General features: G+C 38.5%; 1 protein-coding gene across 4 annotated transcripts in view; it reads right to left on the reverse strand.

Annotated features, from left to right (window-relative positions):
* The window catches only part of CPPED1 (calcineurin like phosphoesterase domain containing 1), a 58,071-nt gene extending 39,210 nt beyond the window's left edge, over nucleotides 1-18,861 (reverse strand). Inside the window, exons 1-3 of one of the 4 annotated variants that reach the window (XM_080383458.1) lie at nucleotides 6,706-12,009; nucleotides 5,402-5,460; nucleotides 3,954-4,172 (exon numbers count right to left, since the gene is read on the reverse strand). In XM_080383458.1, the coding sequence (XP_080239584.1) occupies nucleotides 3,954-4,172; nucleotides 5,402-5,460; nucleotides 6,706-6,764 (337 nt within the window). In that variant the 5' untranslated portion in view covers nucleotides 6,765-12,009. Of the gene's footprint in view, nucleotides 1-3,953; nucleotides 4,173-5,401; nucleotides 5,461-6,705; nucleotides 12,010-13,500; nucleotides 14,005-14,240; nucleotides 14,410-14,694 lie in introns of those variants that run through there. The other 3 variants (XM_080383460.1, XM_080383459.1, XM_080383461.1) reach the window with 3 other exon arrangements.
* Between the last annotated feature and the right edge of the window lie 8,276 nt (nucleotides 18,862-27,137).

Consider the following 27,137-nt stretch of genomic DNA (forward strand, 5'->3'; position numbering starts at 1 on the left):
GATTTCTTGGAGTTCCTTTGCAAAAGGCTGCAACATTGCTTCAGCTAGATGACTACAGTGCATGCTTTCTTTACACTTCATATTCCATGACAAAAAAGTATTCAGAGAAGCGAGGAAGACCTGACTTCCCCCTGCTTTTAACTCACAGGCATTGATTATAAAGCAGTAAAATCCAAAGAACTTGATAAACACTGGCCAGTAGATCATAAAATATTGCTGAACTTCAGCTAACCATAGCTTTTTGTCAATAACCATGCTGCAATAGTAACTGTGATACCTTCATTAAAGATGTTTTCAGTTTTAATATGTGACACATACAAGTGATTTAAAAGGCAATTTGAGACATTAAAGATAAATGTACAAGTCAAATTCACAACCGTTAAACCAGTATCCTACGTCACACTTGATTTTTGCCTACTGAAAAAATGAATTTTTAATCCTTCATTTTATTGAGCTAACATGATAAGGGAATTGACACTGTAATTACTCTTGGAGACACTCCTCAGTGGAGAAGTATGAAATTATTCACTACCATTCTACTACAGACACGCATTACGTAGGTCTAAGCATCCTCAGCTAGAACAGTGAAAATACTTAAACTACTTCAGGAAAAGAAATATTACTACTAGGCTTCAATTCTGCAAGCATCTATTTGTTCAAATTATCTGAAAAGCTATTTGCAATAAAAATTTTTCAATTCTCAGCTTGCTCTTTTGATATAGTGTTGCCGAAAGTCTACTTACAATTTCAAATTTATGTTTTTACAAACAATGAAAGTACTGGCAGATTTCAATATTACTCAATTTTGAAATGGAACACTTTCTAGAATTGTTTAGAGTTTAATCAGTTGCTGACAGCTTTTTATCTCTTTGTGTCTTTAAGTTAGTATTGTTTAAATGGATTATGTAAAGTATGAAATCTCAAGCACAGCATTAGTACTGGAATTAGTGGAGACAGACTTCAGCCATATGACAGTGGAAATAATGGCTTCTTTTTATCTGTGTCTTAACTGGTACAGAATACACTAGTGGTTTAAATGCATACCCTTGTAAGAGAAGAAATTTAAGAATTTATTCCTCCAAGAGAAGCAAGTCACCTCAATCCCTGCAATTTAGCATGGATGTGGGAGCAAACTTGAGAATGACTGCAGTTATTTCCACATTTTCCAAAAACTTTCACTGCAAGGAATGTGGAAAGTTTTCATTTCTAACATCAGCGGATTGCTATTTTGATAAAATAATAGGCAGCAAGTAAGTTCTTATAAGGTCAACATCCTGGTGTGATACAGTAACAGCTATTTACAAGCCAAACAAAAAAACTTTTAAATAAGCATCTTGATACTGATTTTTAAAACAGAATTTGAGTTGTCTTGCTTTAAAATATATTTTCTTTAAGTTTTCTGTAACTCATCTTGTGTTTTGAAGGAGTTTCTGCTCCAGAAGTAAGCAAGAGGAAAAGGTAGGAAAAAATCATTTGAAAATATCGATTATTTCACTTCCAAAATAAACATTCATGCAGTTTAAACTGAAGTGTTGTTTCAAATTCATTTAAACACACAGATTTAGATTTATCTTCTATGAATTGTTCTTCTGACACTGCATTTGTCTCCCTTGCTGTATCACGTCTCCCTGCCCTTCTACACAACTAGTCAGTCTTAAACCACACGTATCTGCACCATACAGTGATTCACTTTCATCTCTCATCAGTTTAGACACAAAGACAAATGACTGATTAATACTGTACTTGTAAGTACAATTTAATTAAATTGTACTTTTATGTTTACCAACTCAAGGCACAGAACGCCATTTGTATAGATAAATACAAAGGCAGTAACGAGATAAGTAATTGTTCCAGTTGAATATTCTAAAATTCCTTTTAGCAGTACCTTTCCTTAACTACTTTATATAACTATATGATAACACAGGCTTGCAAAAAAAGTATTAACATAATTTCAATTGACAAGGAATTAGATGAATTGAAATATGGTGGCTCAAGCGATGTAATCATAGAATCATTTAGGCTAGAAAACACCCTTAAGTTTGAGTAATGAACTGCTCTTTCTTGCAATTTCTTAGAAATTGCACTAGGCAGCTTCAAATATTTATGCCGTGCACAATGTAAATATCTCAGTAGTGCAATCCCTTCAGCTTCTTTAACACATTTGTTAGCAAAATCAACATAAAATGTTTTGCAAAACCCTGACAGGTTTGTATTTAAAATAGTATCAAAGGCTGTGACATATGCTGGTAAAAGGGACAATAATGACTACAGATATCCATTACTACAAAAAAACAAAACATAAAACCTGCCACATGCAAGGCTTATTGTATCTAGCCGCTCTGTACCCAGTGGAAGTTAGAAGACTGCTGGCTCTCTCTGGTTTGCACTTACTCTCTATCAACAGAAAAGCCTTAGAGTAACATTGTTTAAAGTCAATATAGACAAAACTACTCAGAACTTTGCATTGGTTTATAAGCCTTTAAGAAATACCCAGGTAAAATGAAACTAACTTAGCTTCCTGGATTACTTAAATTTGTATGGGAAAGATCCTTTTCAATAGGATATAGAACACCTATAATCTGTCCTGAATTTTCTTCCTCTTACAAGGAATACTGAAGGTAACATATTGGAAACACACAAATTAAAAATTCCTAATCGAAATACTTATTAAAACTCTGTAACAGGAAGGCTAGATGATTCTTAGTAAGAGATTATTTTATGATTCTGCGTTAAATCTGTACTACCAAAATTAATGGAAGAACATAAACCAATAAAACAACCACATAATGACAGACTTTACATTATGGTCAAGCTACTGAAGTGTTGTACAGATTCAATCAAGCTTAAATTGTTGGGTTTTACACTTTCCCACTCTTGTCACTAAAATCATGTTCTGGTCAAAAGAAAGTCTGTAGCCTATAAATAAGATCAATCAATCTGACTTGTCAATTTGACAGCTAAGGCTTTAAAATCCACTTTGCAGGACACTGAAGGAATTAGTCAACGGTCTCCAACCTGCTCAAAATCTTGCTGTGCAAACAAGAGCTCAGAAGCACTACCTCAGGTGCAAGTGGAGTGCAGAGTGTAGCATAAAGCACACAGGAGTATTTCCACACTCAGTTGGTGGACTGTTGTGCCATCAGCTACACAGCTAAGGCTGTCTGCAGTTCTGCTTCTTACCAAGGCTAAGAAATGTAAGACACTGTGCTTAGATCTGCTTTTCAGACCACCTGCCAAGTGGTAACATCACTTTTTCTTTCACTTCCAAGAAGAGTATTTATCTTCTTAAAATAAAAAATATTACCAGTCTGTTTTAAAGTTTTAACCGTCAAACTTTGTAACCCACCTTTCTAGATGGTCTGTTGTTCTTCCTGTGACTGTACACAGAAACAGACTGATCTCTGAGTCCCACAGCAACAGGACAGAATACTAAAACTTGGAATTTGCTAACTTTTAGCATTTAAAAAATTTAAATATTGAAACAGTTGGATTTATTAAGCATTAGAAAGCCACAGAATTCTCTGATCTTCATCCACTTTAGGTACTCAAAAAGTTATAGATAATTTTTGTTCTTTTCTTGGCACTGTTTTTTCCCCCCAGTGGCTACAGTCCCTATTTGTCCCCTTGAAGCAATTAATTTCTAAGAAAGAATTTTAATACGTGCTCTTAGGACTTCCATTTCAAAGAAAATTCCTCAGGCCCACTGAAAAGAAAGCAACTAACAAAGGTACATACCTAAAATGAATGATACAAGAAGTCAGATGAAGAAATCAGAATAAAGTCTCCAGAATCATCCAAAAGCACACTTTTATCCCCAAACATGAAAACACTAGCATACCAAATCATATGGAAGAATATTGTGAAGACAAGGAAATTAGATTAGCCTTGTTGCCCATCTGAAATATAAAGAAAATGGAGTTACAATCCCCATTCTACACTTTTAATTGCCTTACCTGGCATTCCATGAACAAGGTCTCCGCACAACACAAAGAACTTGGGTTTAGGGTTTAGTTTGTTGATGGTCTGCACCGCTTGCTCTGTTAATTTGATTTCTTCTCCCCATTCATCATCTCCATTGTTGATGTCTCCAACTGCCCAAGCTTTCATCAGTCCAAACTGAGGATCTGCTCCTTGGATGAAGTAGAAGGGCCCCTTCCATTGGTACTCATCATCTAAGAAGAAAGGGCAGAAGAAAGTTAAGCACCAAGAAACTTATAAAAAGGGTAAGAGCTTCAATATATCATTAAATTGATTGCTTTTCACCTAAGTAAGTTAAGAGAGCTTTAATGAAAGTACAGAATTCTGTATTCATTCATATAGAAGAAATATAAAGGCAGAAGTACAAAATTTTCCTCTAATGAGGAGCTGTAATAAATGAAAGTATATTAATCTAATTATACCACATGGTAATTACAGACTCATTAGAAGAAAAGTATGTGAGGAATTCAGCAAATAGTGCTGGAAATTACAGGGACTACAACACAGCACACGTGTATAACGTTATATTTCAATTGATTCTTTTAAGACTCCAATTATTGCTTCTTTAATTAACAAGTTAAAACGTACACAACATTTCACATTTTATGGTTCCAGTAGACTTGTCCTTAAATTATTAAGGAGTTAAATACGTTTTGGTTTTATACTTTTAGAGAGAAATTGGATGTAGCGCATTCTTTGGAGTTAGAACTGATGCCATTCACAGGACCAGGATCAGCAAACACAAAATCCAGCAACATCCTAATTAGCAGCAGCAAATAAAGTCCTAATTTAGAATTGCCACAATAGCTCCAAGACCTATGATAAAAAGGTGATAACTGAGAAAAAAAAAAATTTCCATTGGTAGCATCAGGGCAGGCAGTGTACCACAGAATTTGTACTGCTACAATTTTCTTGTATACTTGTTTCTTGCATGCTATATTAACAAGTACCACAAAAGAAGCATGATACATAGGACTACAAGCACATTAATAAAAAAAATAAATAAAATCTCAACACCAGGGAAATATAGCCACAGTTGGCTACAAATTAAAAACAAAAATGGGTATCCTGTTTCCAAGACCTATGTCTCAAGTTAGAATTAAAGTACAAAATGAGAACACTGCAGTTACTCCAGCTGCCTGAACGCATTCATTTGCTACCTGAATATTTCAGTTTTGACAGCTGTATTTGGCTTAATACATTTAATGTTATTGGGTTTTTTCTTAAATGGCATTTAAGCTGTTAAAAGCTGACTACATCAACCTGGTTGAATCTACAAAAAATAATACAGCAAATTATTTCAAATTACAATATAATCCATAAATATACTCCTATATTATGTCAGTCTGATCTTACTTTGAGGCAAAACTAATCTTCCAATAACAGTACATAAGCAAGTAACATGTTCACCGCGTGCATTTACTTCTGGTTTTCTTCCAAGTGGCCTGGAGCGTCTTACTTTGCAAGAACAGGGGTATGTTTCTTTGGAGGAAGGTTAGAAAAAAAGAGGTCAGAATTCATATCTTGCACCGTGGATATGGATAGGCTGGGGTGAGGGAGAAGTAATGTGGGCAACACCTGGAAGCTGCTTCCAGTTGTCATCTGTTGCTATGACATCAGATCGTTTTGCCAAATGCAAGCTTCCACAATTCAGTTAAAGTAACATTTAATTTCTAAACAAAATTATTTATAATCTGTTAACACTGTCTGTTAATTCATACCAGCATTGCCTTGCTCCAAATAATAAACACAGATTTTATAAACTATCAGCCATTCATTAGCTTTTAATTACGAAATGAAATTAACTTTTCCAATTACATAACTTAGATAAGTGAAACGATCCATCTATCCATGAGTTTGCAACAGAAGCCTTATGGAGCAGCTGAATAACATGAAATAATTTAGGTTTTTATCTTATGTTTTGCAAGGCAAAATATGAATACCTTAAAAAACAGCTTACGTGCTGCATCAAAGGCATTGTCTGTGCAGAGAAATCAATTTAGAGTTTTTGTAAGTGGAAAACTATAGAAAAGTATCAGTTAAGGAAGCTTGCATCAGAAATCTTTTATGATCCACACAAAACAACTGAAAGAAGGGAAAACCTGAAACAGGAACTTGTTTTGGAGGGATGGCCCAATCCTCAAACACATTTAATGGAAAAAAAGCTCAAATCTTTCTACAACATGGCAGGATTTTTAACACCTGTCCCTTTTCCAGCAACTCAGTAGACAGTAATGATAATCAATGCCGAGCAAAATCTACTTGTTTTGTGAAACTAGTAATTTTTACCACCGTAGCCTAAGTAAAATATAGACACACTTATCTATTTATTTTTACAGGAACTACTCAAAAAACCCACTAGTCTTTGTTTTAAAAGACTGCGTTTCAATCACAGGCATGCTGTGTTTCCCTTTCCAGAGCCCCAGGGATGGCATCTGCTGGCCAAAGGCAGCTGGAGCACCTGCAGCAGGCCAGGTAGCTGGCAGGCTGGCTGGCTGACACAGGCAGCAGGACTGGCCCCGGTCCCAGCTAACAAGGAGCTTCACATATACTGCTTGAACAGAGAGAAATCTGGCAAGCAGACAATGCACTGTCAGGGAGCACGCAGAGCTGATGCAAAACAGGTTGCAAAGCCAGACAGGGGCTATTCTAATATATTCTTCATGGACATTTTTTTTTCCTGCCTTGTAGTCATGCCAATACAGTAGCTCTCTAGGTTTTAAGTACCTGAATGTTTCCAAGACTGTGCACAGATGCTCTGGTTTGAGTGGGTGAGTGATGGTCATGTGAGGCAGAGAGAGAGAGAGAGACACTGATAAGATGAATTTGAAAAGAGAAGTTCAGTACACAGAATCAAGAAGTGGCAAAAGAAAGGAGAAACAGAAGATGCAGAGGTGGAGGTGAAGAAGAGTGGGGAGAAAAGGAAAGAGATAGGAGGTGAAAAGAGAAAGGAACTGAAAATGGTGCAGAGGTATATGCTATATTCTCCTGTAGGAAAGAAAAAGATAAAATGAAGAAAGTGAAGCAGGGACAACAGAAAAGATCCAGGAATCAGGGCTACATAAATAACATTTAGTCAAAATTTTAGTGTAATCATCTGGTCTTAGTCAAATAATTCAGTCAACGGATACTTTTGCGGTATTTGACAACTTCTCAAATAGTTACAAAAAAAATAGCAGTAAGGTTGAATTTTCTACCTTTGTCTTGTTATTTGGTCACTCCAACTAGAAACTTTATTTAAAAGCAAGTAAACCTGGTACTTAAACCCAATTTCATTAGCTTATTACTTATGAAGTGGTATTGACTGATTTAGTTCCGCATGGAACAAGAGAACATATGTGAACAAATTAATACATGGACACCCAGTTTAAACTTACAACTTAAGTTTTTGCTTATCAGGAATGTGTTTCAATTACTATAAAGTACTATAAATAAAAGCAGAATATCACGAAGAAAGTTACATTGGTACAACACCACTGGTGCAAACTTTCACCTGCACCAACTCTTAAGCCTGTTCTGAACTCAGCTTATTGATGAAGTAACACTTAATTGCCCTCACTGATCTGTCTGCAGAGGTCATGCAAGTTTTTCCTTATCTGTGCAAGGCATAACAACATCAGTCCAGCTAACGTGTTGCAACTAGTGCAATTCCGCTAATTCCAGCAGCTCACCTGCACAAGTGCTCTTTCAACAGACCAATATGTTATGAGGGTAGCATTGCAAAACAGAATGTAAAAGCATCCTCCGCTACCATAGATGGATCCAGAAGTCTTTTCCCTAACAATTAAATGATTTATCAATGGACTGTATTCAGATAATTATTAACAAAACTTCTGTACCCTACTTCTCTCCCTCACCAGCTGCTTATTATCACCCTCAAGCAGAACAGGTACTCTCGGCTGTACAAATGAACCTCACCTGCTTAAGCAGTTAAGTCAGGCATTACAAAAAACTGTTTGAACCATTTTTTTGGACTTTGCACTGAATCAGAAGAAGAGTGCTCAGACAAATCATTCCGTTGCTATGCTAGGGGAATGCCAAAGTCTGGCAGAGGGTTAGTAACAAACAGCATTGGGCACAAGTGGTGGGAGGGGGAACAGCTGTTTTTGCAGTGATCATCTAGTCATGATCCAGGTGCTAGATGTTACTCCATAACGTTTCAATTAAATAGGGTGCACAGTTGCTATCTTCCCTTCAAACGCAGCTAGCAATGACTTTTATAGGAATGACATCAAAGACAACCTTCTCACTAGGAGTTTCAATTTTCAAGCCTTTAGATGAGCTATGTAGTTGTATTATACAAAGTGCAGGCTAGGTAAAGCAATACAAGATTAGGATTCAATTAATAAACATTTTTTTCTGCCTTCTCTCTTGCATCGCAGAATTGAGTGAAGCTGAGAACACCTGCAAACTGGCTCTTCATCCCTATGAGCATAGAGGCTGTTAGCAACCACAGCTATAAGAAAACGCAAATGTCAGACAAAAGTCAGTATATTTACCAGATAACTGATGTATATACAGTTTCCATTTCTGAAGGGCAAATAATGTCTGTGGAGCTGCTCTTACACACTGAGCCACACAAAACTCCTTTTTCAAAACTGTTTAGCTCCCAGGCCTCCTTAAGAGCTGCACAGCTGATCGCCACGGAAGAAGTCCAACTTCAGAACATGTTGTTATGCCTCAGTTTCAATAGCTTCCCACTCTTTTTCTGCTCCCATGCATGCCAAAGTACAGAGAGAGGATCAATGCAATGTATTTTTAGTAGCATAGGCTGAAAAATGGTGCCAGCTTCTAATTTTATCTAAGGATTAATTCCGTGAAGGGCCAAAGTAGTCAGCAGCAATTCACAAGAGAAAACCTCAGCCATGTATTGTGATCATGCACAAAAAGACACTTCAAGGACCTAAGTGGGATTTAAGCCAAACCTCACCATTTCTAGAGGACAATAGCTAATACCTTGCCATGCTTTTATTTCTTCCCCTTTTGATTTTCCTGATTTCTTCTCCCTTTTCTTGCTGCCTCTCCAAGGATCACAAACACACATATAGATTGCTCATATAAACCACTGTGAGCTGGCCTCTGATGGCCACATAGTAATGCTTGCTCAGTATACCATGGGCAGCAAAAAATACGAAAAACACCCTCATTGTCATGCTGGGTTTGCCAGGGGAATTAATTTCACTTCTCTGAAAAAATCACAGAATAGCAGAAATATGTACATGGTTCCCTGCCCTGAGCAGTCTCTGCCTCTAAATGTGCCTCTGGCTCCTCTTCTAGGTAAAATTGGCCAAGAAGCACAACCTTGGTTTTCTAAAGAAGCTATAGATGGGAAGGGAAATGGAATCTTTTAAGTGAAGGCAGCATTTATACATCATAAACAATACAAAAGGCTAAAACTTTTTCCTTGCAATTATTTTGCAGTTTACCTTTAAAAGAATTTGTTTTCATTCCTGTCAGTCCTGGAACCGCTTGAAAAATAAAAAAGGACTTGCACTAAATCCTTAATAATTTCTCATTTAATATAAAAAATTATCAATACTTATGGCTTCAAAAATACCACCATTATTGTCTGTATGTCCAAATACAAAAGAATTTCAATCTAATGAAATACACATTCCTTTCAGCTACATCTTCCACGTGTACCTGAGAGACTACCAAAGATATGACTACTGAGGGTTCTGCTGAACGACCAAGGCAACCTATTATAGAAGGCACAAGGAAAAAAAACTTTCAAAACAGGTATCAAACTTTTCTGAGAGAAAATAAAACCCTTAAGAAGAGTAATTATTGTAGAAATTAAGTAGAGTGAGCCTAAACTACAGAGATAATATCAGTAGAAACACTGACTTACAGAATTCAGCTTCTCAAATACATTAGGCAGTGCTACTATTTTTAAAAGATATACTTTTAAGCTTCTTAGGTAACTATCAAGGTAGGAAGTGCTCCCTCAGATACAGTTTATTTGTACTGAGGGCTACAGAATGCTAAACTCTAGTCATGCCTTTATGCCCACACCCAAATTCAACATGTAAACTCATTACAGAAACTTTACAGCCCAAAACTGTAGGTGTGAAGGGGGGTGGCTTGCATAATGACAAGGTGAAGTCACAGAAAGTTGCTCAAAACCCACGTTAAAATTTCCCTAATTCATAGGAGGCCTAGAGACAATATTGGGAATGGAATATGCTAGCTGGGAAGCAGTTCTCATCAGTGCTCAAAAATATGACTGTTGAAGAGCTCTAGAACAGTAATCGTAACGTGCCAAGATCCAACACTCATGTGAAAGCAAGAAAAATTAAGAAATCAACTGCAGTGGTATTTAATTTCAAAGGAAGGTGAATTACATATAATTATGATGCTTTTTAAAAGTGCAAAAATCCTTGAAGACAGCGTGGAAACTATTCAAAGACACTATCCCAGAGGCTCAGACCATATGCACAGCATTTACTAAGAACTTCAGAAAGACCAAAAAGTATCCAGACTGACTAAACAACATAAACAGCAGCCATAAGGATGCTAATAAGAGCAGAACAGCACTCTTCAAGCTAAAGCATCCAAATAAAGAAAATAGGAAAGATTTTACACACTGGAAGGTTAGATACCAAAGTCCAAGAAAACAAGGTAAAAAATGTGACTAACAACTCGAAATAGCATACATCTGAAAACTAATAAAGCCATTTTTAGAGGAATTAGGAAGAGGTAGCCTGCCAGACACCAAGGCTAACAGATGTTGCAGATGTGCAAGATGCACCTGAAGATGAAGGCAGAGCAGAAAAACAATGTAAATTTTTGTATCCACGTTTATTGTGAAGGAACTTGTGAAGATGTAATGCCAGAATTCTTCCTTATAGACAGTGCATCAGATCTCTCTCAATCAAATTACCAGTAGATGATTTCACAAACAGACATGAAGAATAACAAGCTGCTCAGCTTAGGTGGCATCCACAGAACTCAAAAAACCAGCTAACCCACGGGGAGTTACTGCTTGCTTAAAACTGCCCTTGCACCAGAGGAGCAAGAACACGGCCAGTATCACAACTACATTGTAAAGGGTTTCCTGAGCAATCTGGTAACTACTGACTGCAAAACTAGCATCGGGACAGGCAAGTTAATGGAAACTGTAACAAAGACAGTAACTACTGCACTCACTGATTCCTCAGAACGGGTAATCCCAACTTTTACATTGGAGCAGGGAAATCTACTTAATACCATCTCCAAGAAGCATCTGACAGTTATTCACCAAAGACTTTTAAGGAAGCCAAGCTGTCTTGAAATATGAAAGTCAGTCCTCCCATGCATAAAAAACTGGTAAGAAGAAAAGAAAATGGACATGATACACAGATCCCACCTGAACCTGTACTAGGACCTATACTGTTCAACAAATTCAAACCAATCTGTCCCAGTAACTGAAGAGTGAGGAAATGAAATTTGCTAAAACTAAGCCATTTGGCAGTATAAGAATAAGGCTTGGCTGTGAAGAACTGGGGAGAGACTTCTTCATGAATGACTGTTCAAGAAAGCAGGTTAACTTCAATGCAGAAAGTGCAGGATAGCGCACATGGGAAACACACCACCCGCTTCATATAAACCATGATAGCTCTAACAAGTGATATGAAGAAGAGCCACCTCAACATTCAGTAATGGCAAAAAAGCAGATATAGGAAAGGAATAGAGAACTGAGCAAAATAAAAAATATGAGAAGCAACTGAATAGACTTAAAAGAGTTTCCAAAAGACTGGTGAGGGAGGCATGACAGAGGAACACAAAGTGACATCTGGAACTGAGAACATGACTATGCAATGCTGGTTATCCGCCTCTTCCAGATAAAGATTTTGGAACCATCAGCTAAAATTAGCCAACAGGTTCAAAACGGAGAAACTTCTCAACCAGTTAAGCTGATGGTACCATCACTTGCCTATCTATTTGAAAAAAGTTCTCCACCGAAAACAGAAATTCTTTGCATAGTATGCTACTTGGGATAGAAAAATATAAAAAAGTATACTTGGGACAGAAAAAAACCCAAACCAACCAAAACCCAAACCAAAACCAACCAAAACCCCCAAACCCAAACAATTCCCCCCCCCCCACCAAACAACAATCAACCCCCCCCCCAAAAAAAAAAAAAAAAAAACCAAAACCCAAAACCAATCAATAAAACCGACAACCAAACCCAAACACCCCACGACTTTTTGGGAGAAGTGGTGATGACAAAATTTACTGTTTCTTCACTAGAACACTGCTAAAAGTAGTAGGCATCTGAAGCACAATTTCACACAGGTAGAAAAGACAGCGAATTTATTAAAAAAAAACACATTAAATCCAAAACATACAAAGGTCTCTTGCCAATAAAGTAGGGTATTTACACACTATTTGCTACTATGCTCCACTGATTAAACGGATAATTTAGATCCCTAAATTTGAGGGGGCTGTTTTGTCACATATCAAGACTCAATTAGAGCACGTTACAGGTATAACCTCCACATTATGTGAAAGCAGACTAAACAAATTACTGTTAGGAGATAGGATGTGGAGGAGTGATTTTACAGAAAGGGTAGTAAGAAAAAAAGGAAATTAAGCTCTCAATGGTGAATTTCAAATTTTAAAAGGAAACAGTCTGCCAAGCCATAGCAGTAGTAAATGTTTTGCGTAGCTACCTGTTCAACAGGAGTAAAACAACAGAATTGATTTATCAACTTAAACTGCAAGAAACTTTGCCTCAGTTTTATCAGCCCTTGGTTGTTTTTTACCAGGTCATTTAGTTATTAAAAGGTTGTGTTCAACTTCAGCCTCGTAAGAGCTCAGTAAATTATTAACAAAGAAACACTGTACCTAAAGATGGCAGCTGGACTATGATAGCCTAAAAAGTCCTGAACAAGATTTAAAACAACCAGTTGCTAAGTCTTAATTAATATTTAAAGAATACCAAACAAGGACACTTCAGGAGAAAGAAACACACCTGGAAAACAGATACCCAAATCACATCTTTTTCTTCCATGTTTAAGGCACTTTTGTAAAAGTACTTAGGTAAAACTGTTGTTCAGAAATTTTTACACTGCCCTTGAACACTCCTTTTGTTACAATTTCACTATACAGTTGATATAACTAGATGGCTTGTCTGCCATCTGTCCCCTCAACAAATGCTAGGCATTCTGTTATAAACCAACCACACCATCTGTAATTAATAGGTTGCCAGAATAACTGTATATGTATACTTCACATGCTCAGTATCGGTGAATTTTCTTTATTTGGCAACAAGCAAAGCCAAATATTTCCAGTGAAACTCAAGAAAATACCACGAAATTGTTGGGATCGAATAGCCTTGCCCACCTCATCAAACCAATACAATCTGTAATTTACAAACAAATACAAGGAAATAAAATACGTTCCACATGTGGCAACGGGAAAAAGATTTCTCAATGCTGGCACACCGCAGAACCTCCATCCTTGGACAACTTTACCAACAGGCAGGATACACAGACAGTCAACATACTCCTCTGTTGGTGGACACCTCACCGTATTCACCTGGGGCAGGCAGGTCTAGAAGCTGGGAGCCAACTGACACCTGGGCCCTGCCCGGGGTTTGCAGCGCTGTCTCTGCGCAGGGTGGAGCACCAGGGAAGGACCTAGCTGCTAACCTCTGCCCCGAGAGAAGCTGGAATACCCTGAAGAAACTGGGATCTTAGATAGTTCCATTCGTTATGGTACAACTGCCTGTCTTATAAGTAACATAAACAACAAACTACTGTTAGGCCACCCTACAGGTACAACAAACACATGATAACGTAGTGCTGGCACCAGCAGTTTCACAAGCTACGGAGATCAGGTTTAGCAGCACGAGCAAGCGTTTTAAAAGAAATCTGGTGTTGGGCACCGCTGACACCTTCCCATGGGCCGGAGCCCCCCGCGCTGCGGCCGGGCCCCAACGCTCCCACGGGCCTGGGCCTCTGCCCGCCGCCGACCGCGGAGAATCAACGTGGGGCGGCCGCGGCGCCGCGCTCAGGGGGCCCCGCACCGGCAGCAGCACGCCCAGCGCCCCGCTCCCCGAGCAGCGCGCTCCCCCCAGGGCCTCGCCACTGCCCCTCCGCGTCCCCCCCCTCCGGCTGTAGCGCTCCTCCCGCTGCCGCCGGGGGCACCCCGGGCCTGACCTCCGCACGCCCCCCCGCCCGGCTGCGCGGCGGGGAAGAGAGCCCGCCGGAACCCGCAGCCCTATGCCGAGGTTCCGCCCGGCGCTCCCGCCTCGGCGCGGGCCCCGCGGCGCGTACCTTGGCGGAAGGCGGCCAGAGTCCTGCCCCGGGCTCTGCCGAACGCGTCCCCCTCCGCCGCCATGGCTCCCGCCCGCCGCGCGGCCGCCGCCGACAGCCGCCGCCTGGCCACAGGCCGCCGAGGGGGCGGCACCGCCTCCGCCGGGGGCGGCGCCTGGGCGCGGGCGGGAGAGGCCCCGCCGGCGGGGGTCAGCCTGGGCAGGGCGGCCGGCGGGGCCCGGCGGCGGAGGCTGCGCCGGGGGAGAGGCGGCGGCCGGCCCGGCCCGGCCCGGCGTGGGGGCGCTGCGGTGGCTCCCCGGCACGGCCGTGTTCGGGGGGCGGCGGCGCGGAGACATGGCGGCCGCGGGCGGCAGAGCAGCCTGCCCCAGACGTGCGCTGGCTTTTATGTGAATTTAAATGAAAATTAAGGAAATTGTTATTTGTCTTACTTACTAATTTTCAACTTTTTCCTAACCTGCCAACTGAAGTAAACCGATGTCACCTAAAAGCATTGGCTGCCGTCCTGTGCGCCTTGAAAGGATGTTCACTGGTCAGGTTTCCTCCTGGCGTTAATTGCAGTCACAAAAGCAGATGTTTCCAGCAACTGCTCCTCGGGGTAAAAAAAACAAAAGTAACGTGAAAAAAGCGAAGGCACCACGTGCCCCTGCCCCCAGGGCCTGCTGTGACCCCAGCCTGGGCACCCCTGGCCCTGCCTTGCCCATGGGCAGCATGGCGGGCAGCCACTGCAGCCCACGCGCCGCCCGTGTTTCTCAGCACCGTGCCATGCAGTGGGCGAGTGACAGGAATACACAGGTAGCCCTTGCAAGGCGATGTTTTTTTAATCTTTCCTGCACCAGAGTCCCGCTTCGACATAGTGAGAAGGATACCACAGGCGCAGTGTCCCGGGCGCACAGGCGGGAGCCCACGGGCCAGCGCGGTGTGGCAGCCAGAGTGGTGTGGCAGCCGGCACAGTGAGTGCCTCTGTTGAACTTGTGAAATCTGTAGCAGAGCATGAGAGAAGGTTAACATCACCAACTAAAACACATTCATTCCTATGGCTGGATGATTTTTCCATCTGTAAAATGGGGGTGTTATTACCCACAAATGAAAACGGTTTATTTCCTGCTTGTAAACCGCTTGATGATCATTAGATGGAAAGCACTGGAGGAAGTCTTTTTTATTAAGTAGTTTTTGTCAATTCCCCTCTTTATGGGGCAGCATTTGTTACATTAAGCAAGTAAATACTGAAGTGCAGTATTCACTCTCAGGTGCAGCCTATCCAAATATCCTAACACCATCATAGGAACAGGTGATCATGGTCTAATGCTGGAACCACTCATGCTAATATAAGAGCAGTTAGCTGAATGATCCAAAGAGATTTTTGACCTTTTCTCTTTCTTTTCCATTTTCTTCTCATCTTCTTAAGAGGGCTGAGCAGTCATATGCTAGAATATATGAATGCTGTGTGACTTCAGCTAAACTCAGGATGAATTTTGCAAGTGAAATACCATCAAGATCAGGCCAAAAAGCATAGAGATAACATTACTGTTTTGGCAAGACAGCATACTGCGGTTATGTCGCACAGGGACATGAGCTTGTGATCAGCTCACCAAATTACCTTTGTCTGGATGTGTTGCTAAAGGCAACCATTTTTCTTAAGTTATGCGCGTCTGAAGGACTGACAGAGATGTGGATTCTAAGATCTAGATTTATCTAGATGTCTAACTTCACAGCTCATTTTTCTAGGCATGTGTAGGGGGCTCTCTTCTACAAAATTCTGTTGACAGTACTGTGTTTGATATCTTTGCAGGATGGGTCACAGAGGAGCCTGGAGATGCTCAGCTCTTTCTAGGTGGTGAGTATGGTGAGTACGCAGTGTGCCTATGTTACCTCCCCTTCAAATGGAATCCTCTGATATTACATCAGCTTGGGTATTATCTACTGTAATGAGGATGCCACAGGAAATTTCTATTCTGCAATTTAAAGACATTTACTTGTGATTTTGCAGATGGAGTGCACAAGAGTTTTCATCTGCAGAAATAAAGGAACATTTGCATATAAACGTGAGAACTGAGGATGGGGAGTGTTTGTGCAGGAGGGGGATTTCTGCTCTTTCCTGCTTCTTTTACTCTGCCAAATTTGAAGTATGCAGTTTTGAAGCCAAGATCATGGACCAAATGCTAAACTCATTTTACTATGACTAAATCATTTAAAGTTACTACTGATCTATGTTAGTTTAATTATAGATTTTCATGGACTTATTCCAGATGAGGCCTGGATAAAGCAGCAGAATTTTGTCATCGGACTTGATTTGTTATACAAAGTGTCATGAATATGACACTGAATAAATAATTTACAGTACCACGTGTCTTGTCTTATTTATAGAGTATAAATTGAGAATAATTTAACTGATTTTAAAAAGTTGCTGAACATACAGAGGAGAATATACCATTCTAGAAGAGCATGCAGTATATTGAAAATAAGATAGATAGAAAGTGAGAAATGGAGGCATTGAAAAAGAAAAGCTTATATAAGGTTTAGCTTAGTAACAACTGAGATTAGAATAGTGCAGATCTGAGGAGTCCAAATCTTCTAAGACTTATTCTAGTACGCATTAGATCATGCTGCCAATCCTTACAGTTCTTGACAACTTGGAAGTTCTGAAAAATCCAGTAGCATACACTCTACTTTATTTCTGACTGCAGTTTAAAGTATGATCGTATGCACTTTGAGAGACCTAGATAAAGTACTAATAAAACAAGTAAATAATTCTAAAATGTACTATCTCTGATGAGCAATTTGTATAAAGATTGCTAAAACACTCAAAGCAATGGTTGGAGGCGGCAATTTTTCTCTATTCTCGGCACATGACAAGAAGACAACAAATTGCAAAAATGGAAGAATACAAAAGGTGAAAAGGACAGAAAAGGGTTGGTCTAGACACTGGAATTAAAATTAAAAAGCACAGACAGATAGGCAGATTTGAAACTAAACCATCTTAATCTTATACATAGAATAGAATGACTATCTGCCATCTGGAATTCAGGGAATCCAATGAAGGTTGGAGGTGTAAACAACACACACAGGATTATCAACATCTGTTTTCAGTGCATGCTGATATATATGAGTCCTTGAGGGATAAGTTGGAGGAAATAATGCAAATTAATAAAACCTGATGATATAAAAAGGATCACACCATTGTATTTGTTTAGAGACAGTATGGACTTATGTTGAAAATAAATAATGCATACAATGTATCAAGTCTGTTTTCTATTAATCTCTTCTTCCAGCTCCCAGAAATCCTACAAGACAGCATTCCCAGCAGATGTAACATTTTAGAAGGTTTGGTGTATGATACCCCCCCTATTCTTTTCCCCAGAACCACTACTGGATACAAATTATTAAATTTTGAAAACTTACAATAGTACCTCATACTAACCCACTCTGTCTCTGTTGCCTATTCCATTGCTGAGAGTAAAAGGTTCCAGGATGACTATGCCAGTATAAATAAATTGAGCAATCTGAGCCTAAAACGTTACACAATATGATAAAACTTAAGGTCTGTTCCTTTGACATTCTGTATGAACACGAATTAATGACTGCATTAAAGAGTGCTTATCAATGTTTAAAAAAGGTCCTGTTAACATTTGGCCTTGATATCAAATGGCTTTCCGTTTTCAAAGGACCCACAAAACAATTTATAAAAAATATTAAAAATATTTTGCACAAACCAACCTAAAAAGGTTGGTTGACCAGGACCAATATTTTGTTGCTAGGAAGGGAAAAATGATGACATTGATTATTTCCACAGTTAAGAATCCACAATGTAATTGATTTTTATCTGACTCATTTAGTGTGGGCAGGCTCCATTTGTTCAAGAAACCTGTAATATATTCCTTGAATCACTGTAACTATGAGAAATATAAAAGTTGATGTAATGAGTTAAACACACTATTTAACTCAATTTGTTTTGCACACTGAATTCCCATTTCTGACACAGATACAGGTTCTATCTAGATCTACTGGTCGTTTTTGTAAGATGTCTGTTTCATTTTGTGTGCTGCCAAATATTCAAGAGTTCTACTTTAATCAAAGTGCCTCTGATTTTGGATTTCCCTATCCTGAAATTTCATTTTCAAGTACAAGAGTACTCGCACCTTTCATTGAGTAGTTGAGACCTGGGCTGCCAGCAAATTCAAATGTCATGACCAGTAATGACTGCAGTGAATGAGAAAGCTAGACTAGAAGCAATTATTTGATCTGGTGCATATTTTTGATACATTACATGTCTACTCCTGAAGAGACAGGGATGTTTGGGTCATGAGTTTTTATTGAAACTGCTAGACAGAAAAATTGCATAGAAGTCCAGCAGGGCTAGAGCTAGGTGAAAAAAAAACAGGGCTTTAATTGAAGTACCAGCTGCCAATATTACGGAGAAAATTTGTGATTGACTGCCATCTCATCCTAAACTATCTAAGAACTTTCTGACTTAAATGTTCTCCAGAATTATTCCAGTCAGAACTGGACAGCATTTACCTACTATCTAAAGTTTATGATTCCTTCTGTTCATCAAGACCTATCCAGTTACAAATGGAAGGGAATTAGGCATATAAATGTGTCTGAAGAAAATATTTATATATATATATACACACACCCACCCACCTACCCACCCCTACGTGTGTGTGTTTAGGGTACTACAGGCTTCAGGTATATACTATTGGACTTGGTCTAAGAAGAAACCCTAGATTTAAGAGCTTTTAATTCACATCTAGATTGAAAATTTGGACTTGTTGGACTTTTATGATTTTTAAAGAAACAGATTTTCCATTAATGTACAAGCAAAAGCAGCAATCTGGCAGAAGAAGCAGTATTTAGTTTATGCATCTGTATGCATAACTCTCAGATTCCTTTCTTCTTCTTTGCTGATAAATGACATTTTATTAGAAAAAAATAAAAACCCAGATGATCATTAACCACAGTTGCTATTTCTGCCAAAAAAATCAAAGCAGCAGCAATCCTTCAAGTATTAAAATTCAATAAACAATCAGAGCACTTAGATGTTTTTGCAGCTAGGCATACAAGGACATTCTTGTTTTACTGTTACATTGGTTAACTCAAAATACATTGCAAACATACTGGGCAAATCCCTTTGTTTATTTGCTCAAAGCAAGGAAAGCTTTGAAGGAAGAAAAGTCTTTTTCAGACTGGAAAAACTAATTTTTCATTACAGGTCACATGCTAACAATTTGGTTTTTTTGAAAAAATGATACTTCCTTTTTCTTCCTTTCTTGTATAAAGAGAATTCATCCTCTTTCATATCAGGGGAAATTACTTTTTTTGTTGTCACCTGAAGTTTAGCAGGCAGGCTCTTTGCACACTTGTTTAAATATATTTTCAAGACACACATCACCATTCTGACAGGATATAACAAAAAAATATCAGTGATTACAAAAAAAATATGTGAAAGAGGAACCATTGTCATACCACTTTGCAAAGTTGTAGCTTCTGCTACGGGGCAAGGTTTGACACCAAAGAACTGCCCTCTGTGTAAGTGGAAACTGTATTATACATCAATCAGGCAAGTAAACCCTCTTGTTGATTGGCCTTCACAGGTCCCAAACTACCACTACTCTCCCCTCAAAATACAACCTTATCAATAGATTGCATCAGCAATTGAGAGATCTGTGCTATCATAGAGAATGATTTGTGTCCCCTAAAACCTTCATAGAACTCTTCAATACATTAGTATTCACTCATGTGTGCCAGGTTTTGCATGAGAAATGTATCTTAAAATTGACTTTACCATCTGTGATGTCACTAATATAGAAGTCACTGAACTTCCTGAAACAGGATGATTGTGAAGGATGCATCTATTTTGCTACAGATCTATATAAAACAAAATGTTTTTCAATAATTAAAGCTAGAGATGAACAATGAAGGTACTCTGGGAAAACCACAGATTAATTTAAGCATAAATGACCCATTTAATTTTTTTTTCAGTCAAGTAATGACTGAAGAAAATGAGTTCAGAGACTGATGAAGGATGCTGAATAGGTAATTATTGCTATTACAAACCTCTTAGTTTAATTTGTAGGAAATATGATTTGAAAATTAAATAGTACTTGATTTTTTAATGTTTCTGTGTGGACTGTCTTTCAGCTGTGTCTAGCACTTCTGTTTCTCAGAATTTCAAGGACCTTTCCTTTTCCATTAGTGATAGTATTAGATAACCAGAAGGATCCATTTTTCAACAGTATTTTCTCAGCAATAAATTACATTTTCCACTTCTCTTAGGTTCCTGGTCTAAAGATCTGTAGGTGTTTTACAGGCCTTGGGTAAAAGAGATAAAGATCAAATCTGGACACAGGTAGAGGCACACAGGGGCTGATTTATGAGTGGAGACATAACACACACCACAAAGCTTCTACTTTCAAAATTATTAATATATGAGGACAAGACTTCATGCCCTACAAGGCAAAAGTAATTCACCTGTTTTGTACTAGCCCTTCACTTCAACCACTCTCCTCCTTCACCATGTTTGCAATGATTTTTTTCAGATTTTTTCCAGTTGTACTTATTCGTAACAACTAAGTCAATGACAGCAAACACTATGTATTCCCATAGTGGTGTTCTTTTAATATTTTAACCCTCCAGGTTTTTTTTCCAATCTGTTACAAATGTAACAGAATCCAATGTTCAAATATAAAGAAGCAAGACTTTAATTGAAAATAGAGAAGTGGCTTTCCTGCTCTTTGAATGTCTTCCATTTTTAAACCGATGGAGAATGAAAATTTTATTTGTGGAAATAATGCTTGGTCTTATTGATATGTTCCTACATTTGCTGAAGGATGATCACAATAAAGATACTTTCCCTGTACAGCAGGCAAAATAAAGAAATTAACTAAAGTGCCTCTTCTCCAGATGACTTGGAACCATTAAAGGTAATTTTGATGTTTGCCAGTTGGTTGCAGGCATATGCAGTAGAGAATGCGTAGAAGCTATATGTTCTGTACAACAGTAGGCTAAGAATGAGAAGAGTGCTACATTCAATGCTTAGCCCATTTATTCTGTGGCAAATTTACCCAGTGACCTTGCAAAATGAACTGCTCCATCCATTTTCACTTCAGGCACTCTAGCTTTAAAATCAGGTAAAACTACAACCCTACTACTATGAAGCCTAGTCAGGCTTGTTCAACCAGCGTGGTGGAGTCACTAATTGCTGTTGCTTGAGAGTGGGTCTGAGAGTGGGAAAATTACATTATGCCAGTCCAAAGAAGTAGAGAGACTGAAGGCCATTGGTGTACAGGGATGCAGCCAACAAGCAGAGATGTAACAAGCCATATTTAACCATGGCATGTTGATGACACCCATTTGACAACAGGCAGTCTGGCTACAAACCTAAGGTCTTGAACTTACGCAATGGCCTTACTTTATAGACTAAGCTACTGGAATGAATGATAAAACACGAACATCCTAAAAATAGTGAAGCACGATTAACGTTTTTGTTGAACACAGTGGGATGGATTCATCAACTATAACAATTTTTTGAATAATTAACTGTGCTGAATTTTTCATAAAAAAAGCACAACATTCATACGGTGTAATTATTACAGTGTGAAACATGTTTGAATTAGAACAAGATAACTTTGTCATTGGGTAGGTAAATTCATAGTGCCAGGAAATGTTCTTCTCCCCAGGTTCTAGGAATTATGTGCCTAACATTCTCTTGCAGCGCGCAGTACAAGCTACTATTAATAATATATCTATAGCTGAACATAAGGTATGGAGGGAGTATTTAAAATGTTTAATTATTCAAATGAAGGAATTAATTGACTGTGCCTTTTTTGCAGTTCCACAACATTTCTAAACATTAGAAGTGCTCAGCATGCTAGGAGGAATATAGTAAGTGCCTAAGAGGAAATAAAAACTAAAATAATTGGAAAATTAAAAATTTGCTAATAACTGAAGCTATGGCATACACACTGTATATGCTGTCATTTGGAGTTATATGCATAAATCAAACCCATGATATGTTCCTATGTATTTAGGCTACTGAATGGAAAGAAATCAAATAAGAAAAATCATAGATTCATAGAATCACTTAGGTTGGAAAAGACCTTTGAGATCATCAAGCCCAACGGTTAACCCAGGGCTGCCAAGTCCATTGCTAAACCATGTCCCTAAGCACTGCATAAATAGGAGCTTATCATTCCTAGTAGAGTGTCGGCAGGTGGTGTTTGCATATTAACAACCTAGTCAAGGCTCTTGCAGAGATGGCAAGATTGCTGATTGGTGTTGGTGTTTACCAATTAACTTTAATATCAAGAAAATATAAATCTACTTTTACTGTCTTTTAATTAAATCTGTAGCACCCACAAATTCACAGTAAGATGGGTGGTTATGCATGTGTCACTTCCCTAGAAATATTTTTTATGTTAGATCTTGTCATGAATGGAAGATGTCTTTTCAGGGAAAAGGTACATCACATTCAACTGCTTATAAATGCAGTACAAGGCTTTGATCTTTGGTGTTTAGTCTTAGACTTTCAAGGGGTGTCTTCTTAATCCCATTTCATGATGAGTTCCATAACTCAAAATGTTTTCAGAGAATGCAGTGACCTTTTGAGTTGCAGAAGCCATATGAATTATATTGTACTCCAGTGAAAACCTTGAAGAAAGGCCTTGAATGTGAACAAGTAATCACTGACTAGAGAGTCAGTGGAGTATATCTGGTGTTGGTGTAGTACTCATACTCATCCTACCACTTCAGTTTTGAAGAGCAAAGTGAAGTCCAAGTCATTCACATTTAGGCTTTCTGGAAGAACTGTAAGCAAGATATTCTGCTCACTGAAGAACCTGTTTCCTTTTCTGTCCTTCCTCATGTTAATCTGAAATAGCTTCTTCATCTCTTATTAATGGTTTCTGTTGAGTAAACAAACCAAAACCACAGAAAGAAACCAGAGACAAGTCCTTCTTTTGCTGAGAAGATGAAAGTAGGATTCATAGTCCAGATTCTTGAACTGATTAGGAAGAGGCACCTGCTTGCTATCAGCTAGCTATTTAACCCCCATAGAAGAGCACTAGGTGAGGGAGACCTCTGTGATCAGCACTTCGTTGTCGGTTGTCATGTTTTCTACTCAGCATGCAGACTTTCAGTTTCACCCTTCTGAGGCATCTAACTCTCCGTGTGTCTTACAGAGAAAGCTTATGTATCTGAGTCTGCATTTGAGATTCTTCTCCGAAAGACTAGCATTATGGAAAAGCAGTTTAAAGTCATGCATTTGGAACAGAGTAACTGACTACAGGGAAAAATCATATCTATATACATTTTATATATATATATATATATGTATATATACACACAGACACAAAATATGTATATAATATATAAAAAGTATGATTGATGAATCTGATTCAGTGGGTGAAGATGTTGATATACTATGCCTATTTAACATACAAAGCTGCACTTCACTAATATTTACTTTGGTATATGACAATTTTCTTTTATTCCTGATTCCAAAGTGACAGTACCTTTTTACCTTCATCAATTCTTAAGCAATTCTAACCTAGTCTCATCTGCCACCATATTATTTGATTATTTCTGTGAAAAGTATTAAAGGATTCTGATTTGGTGAGAATTTGCTAGTACTGAACTTTTGGCAAAATAGCACTCATTATTATATTTCCAGGCTCACCTGGATAGACATTATCACATTCCTTGCTGGAACAGGCTGATGGGAAAGCAACTATTCTGTTTGCCTCTCCAGAAATCTTCAAGGATAATTTGGCTCAAGAGAAGGTCAAATGTAACTGGAAACCAGTTTCTTTTTATTTACATATTTATTTTCAGGCAAGCTATAGCCAATGTTTAAATGTTGTTAAATATTAAATGTATAGCCATATAATCAAGTTATTTATGCAAGTCAGCATATTTCCATTCATCTCGCAAGAAAGAGGAGGAATCTGTGCAGAGAATCAGCATAAAGACTGCGCATAACTTTTGTCTGCCCTAAGCCTTCTTTTGATGATCTATTTTGGACTGAACTGACCGTTTGTGCAAGGCTAAATTTCTCTTGCAGTGCAGGTTTTGTAAGCCAGTATTGCTAAACTGTAGTAAGGATCCTCCCACTGTGCATTTTAAGGCATGGATAGATCTGTACATGGTCTGTTCATGCACTTGATATGCTACAATATTTGAAGTCCATCTACCATAAATAAGGATGGGAAGTTTGTCTAGAACAGGCTGGGAAGCCCTGACCTCAAGAAGCATCTGTTACCTTGCTGTCAGCCAGAAATAATGATGATGTAAACAGACTGGTACTAGAGTTTCCAGTCTTTCCTCTTGGCTTCCAAAGCCAGAAGAAATCTCTGTAGTTCCGGTGTTGCACTCTTATTTTCCCCCTTCAGCTCCTCATTGGGCAAACAGGCACCCTTTGTCCGAATAAGAGTGATCAATTTTTTTACTAACAACCAGCAGAGAATACTTGCTTTTGGGACTTCTGCCAGGTTTGCTTAATTGGAATCTTTGGATGCAAAAAGCTAGCATAAGGCTATTCTAGTAGGCTCAAAGCTCTGATTTTCACACTTTAGCACTAATTTACTTCTGGATAAACTTTGATTAATCAGATTTCTGCAACTTGGGCAAATAGAGCATGAAATTCACCCTGGCTGAAAGGAGCCCTGGTCCCATTTAGATCCATTAGAATTTCATCTACTAATATTCTCCCAGTACTTACTACTTCACCCAGCTTTTCAAGTATAATTGTTTTGGAAGCATCCAGGTATGTACACAGATAGAGTATTTCAGTAGCTTTAGGTAGTTCAGTCTGTTCAAATTAGTTTCTCAATGAAAAATGTTTTATGCTTAACTCCTAACATACTGAATAACAGATTTATAAGCCTTGGAAACTGGCATCTGGTTTCCCCACAACAGCAATTCTTCCACTTATTTCTGAGAATACCTTGTTCTACTTCTGGAGGGCAAAGATTAGCACCTTGTCCATACCCACTTAGACTTTGATTTATAATGATGCTGCCAGCAAGGACACAAGGTAAAGTGCAATGACATTCTTGTACAATGCAGCTGTTAAGAATTTGGAAATTTTTAAATAGTGGTACTTATTATTCGAAACTTATTAGTTGAGTAAATATCTTGAGAAAGGTTTTGTGGACCAGTGAGATCACTATTATTTTTCCACACATTTTCTTTCTTGAAGAAAAGAGAATTGCAAGAAAAGAGAATTGCAATATTTCTGGGTTCTTACATAGCCTAGTCTAGCAAGTATTTATCTCATCTTCTAGATAAAAATAAAAACCAAACAAAGACAAAGCAAAACAAAAACCCAACCCCAACCCCCCCTTGTATATAAATCCTATGTAAATAGAAAAAATCAAGGTAGAAGCTAACTTAGAGGACTTTCTGTTTGAGCTTCTGAACAATAAATCTCACGTAACAAACATTATACCATTCTGAGTAAAACTTGCCTGAGATGACTGAGCAGACAGATAGGTATATAAAAATTGAGTTTTTTTCCCAAGGAGAACTCACATTTGTTTGTTTATCAGCTAGGGTTTTAGAAGAATTTTTCATCAAGAGAATAATGTACCATAGAGATGTCATTTCTGAAAAAACTGTGCACCTTTCATACAGTTTAGCCTAAATCAAGGTGAACAGAGCATTTTACAGTTTCTGCAAGTAAATTGGTAAAGATCAACAAGACTCAACAGATTTTTAGGACAAAATCATAAACTTGTTGTGGTGAGCACCATGATGTGTGGAGGAGGAAGGAGAAGTGCCAGCTGGATCCATAATCTATCTTGGCAATTTTACTGTGTTCATCACCATGGTATCAGAACACCTTTGCAAGCTCCAAGAGTAATCACAGTAAAGGTTCTCTAGTTTCTCCTCATGTCCTAAGAGGGATGGCTTTGTTATTCTCATTATTATTATTATTATTGTGGAACAGGTGAAATAAAGGATTTTATGTTTTATTCTTAAGGAGCTGAGATTTGTAATTGTTCCAGTTATCAACAGGGAGTGAACTCCACAGCTGTGTGCCAGCTGCCAAAAAAATTTTATCTGCTCATGGTATAGAGCTGACTATTCTCTCGTCCCAGAGGAATGCAACTGTAGTGAAAGGTCATGAAGTCAGCAAGAAGTAGCCTTCATCCTCTTACACTGCCAGGGAGTTGCTTAGGATGTTGCTTAGGATGGGTGTAGGTAGAAAGGTAGAATCAAGGGTTGTTGAATACACTGCTGATTTTTATTGTCTTCCTTAGTAGTACGGGCAGCTTCCATCAGCATACGTGCTAGAGAGCTGTCCTTATCACTCTGCCAGCAGACTGTGCCTCCCTTGGGCTTCAATGTGCTGATGGACATAGAGACCAGAGTTCTGTTTGAATACATTCTGAGCAATACATGGCTATCTGCACTGGAGCTTAACGGGGCACTGTATGTGAAAATATTATTTGCTTAAATATTTCTACATTCTCTCTTTTAATAGGTATCAGAATGTGGCCCTTCTCTTTGTTATTTTAGTCTTATTTTTTTCTGTGTGTTTTTTTCTATATCCTTTAACATTAGATTTTAGTTTTGCTTTCATTATGAATAACATGGACATTATAAAATTACTCCGTTGAAACAAATGGAATTTTATGTCCTATAAAAACCATATCAATTAGAATAAACATATTAAATCTTGATCCTTAGAGTGGTGTCTTCACTCCACTGAATTTAATGGTAATATTCCTGTTAACTCTAATGAGTCAAGACTTTGTCCTTTGCATACAGTTGTCAATAAGTAATAGTGATAACCAACAGACGTAACACTTAAAATCCTTTCCAATGAGATGAAAAGACTGAAAACTGGACCCAGGTTCAGGCTTTGCATGGAGAATCTATTTCTGATCTTGCTGTGCA

The sequence above is a fragment of the Falco punctatus genome, assembly GCF_963210335.1.
Source record: "Falco punctatus genome assembly, chromosome: 4".
Taxonomy (NCBI): Eukaryota; Metazoa; Chordata; class Aves; order Falconiformes; family Falconidae; genus Falco; species Falco punctatus.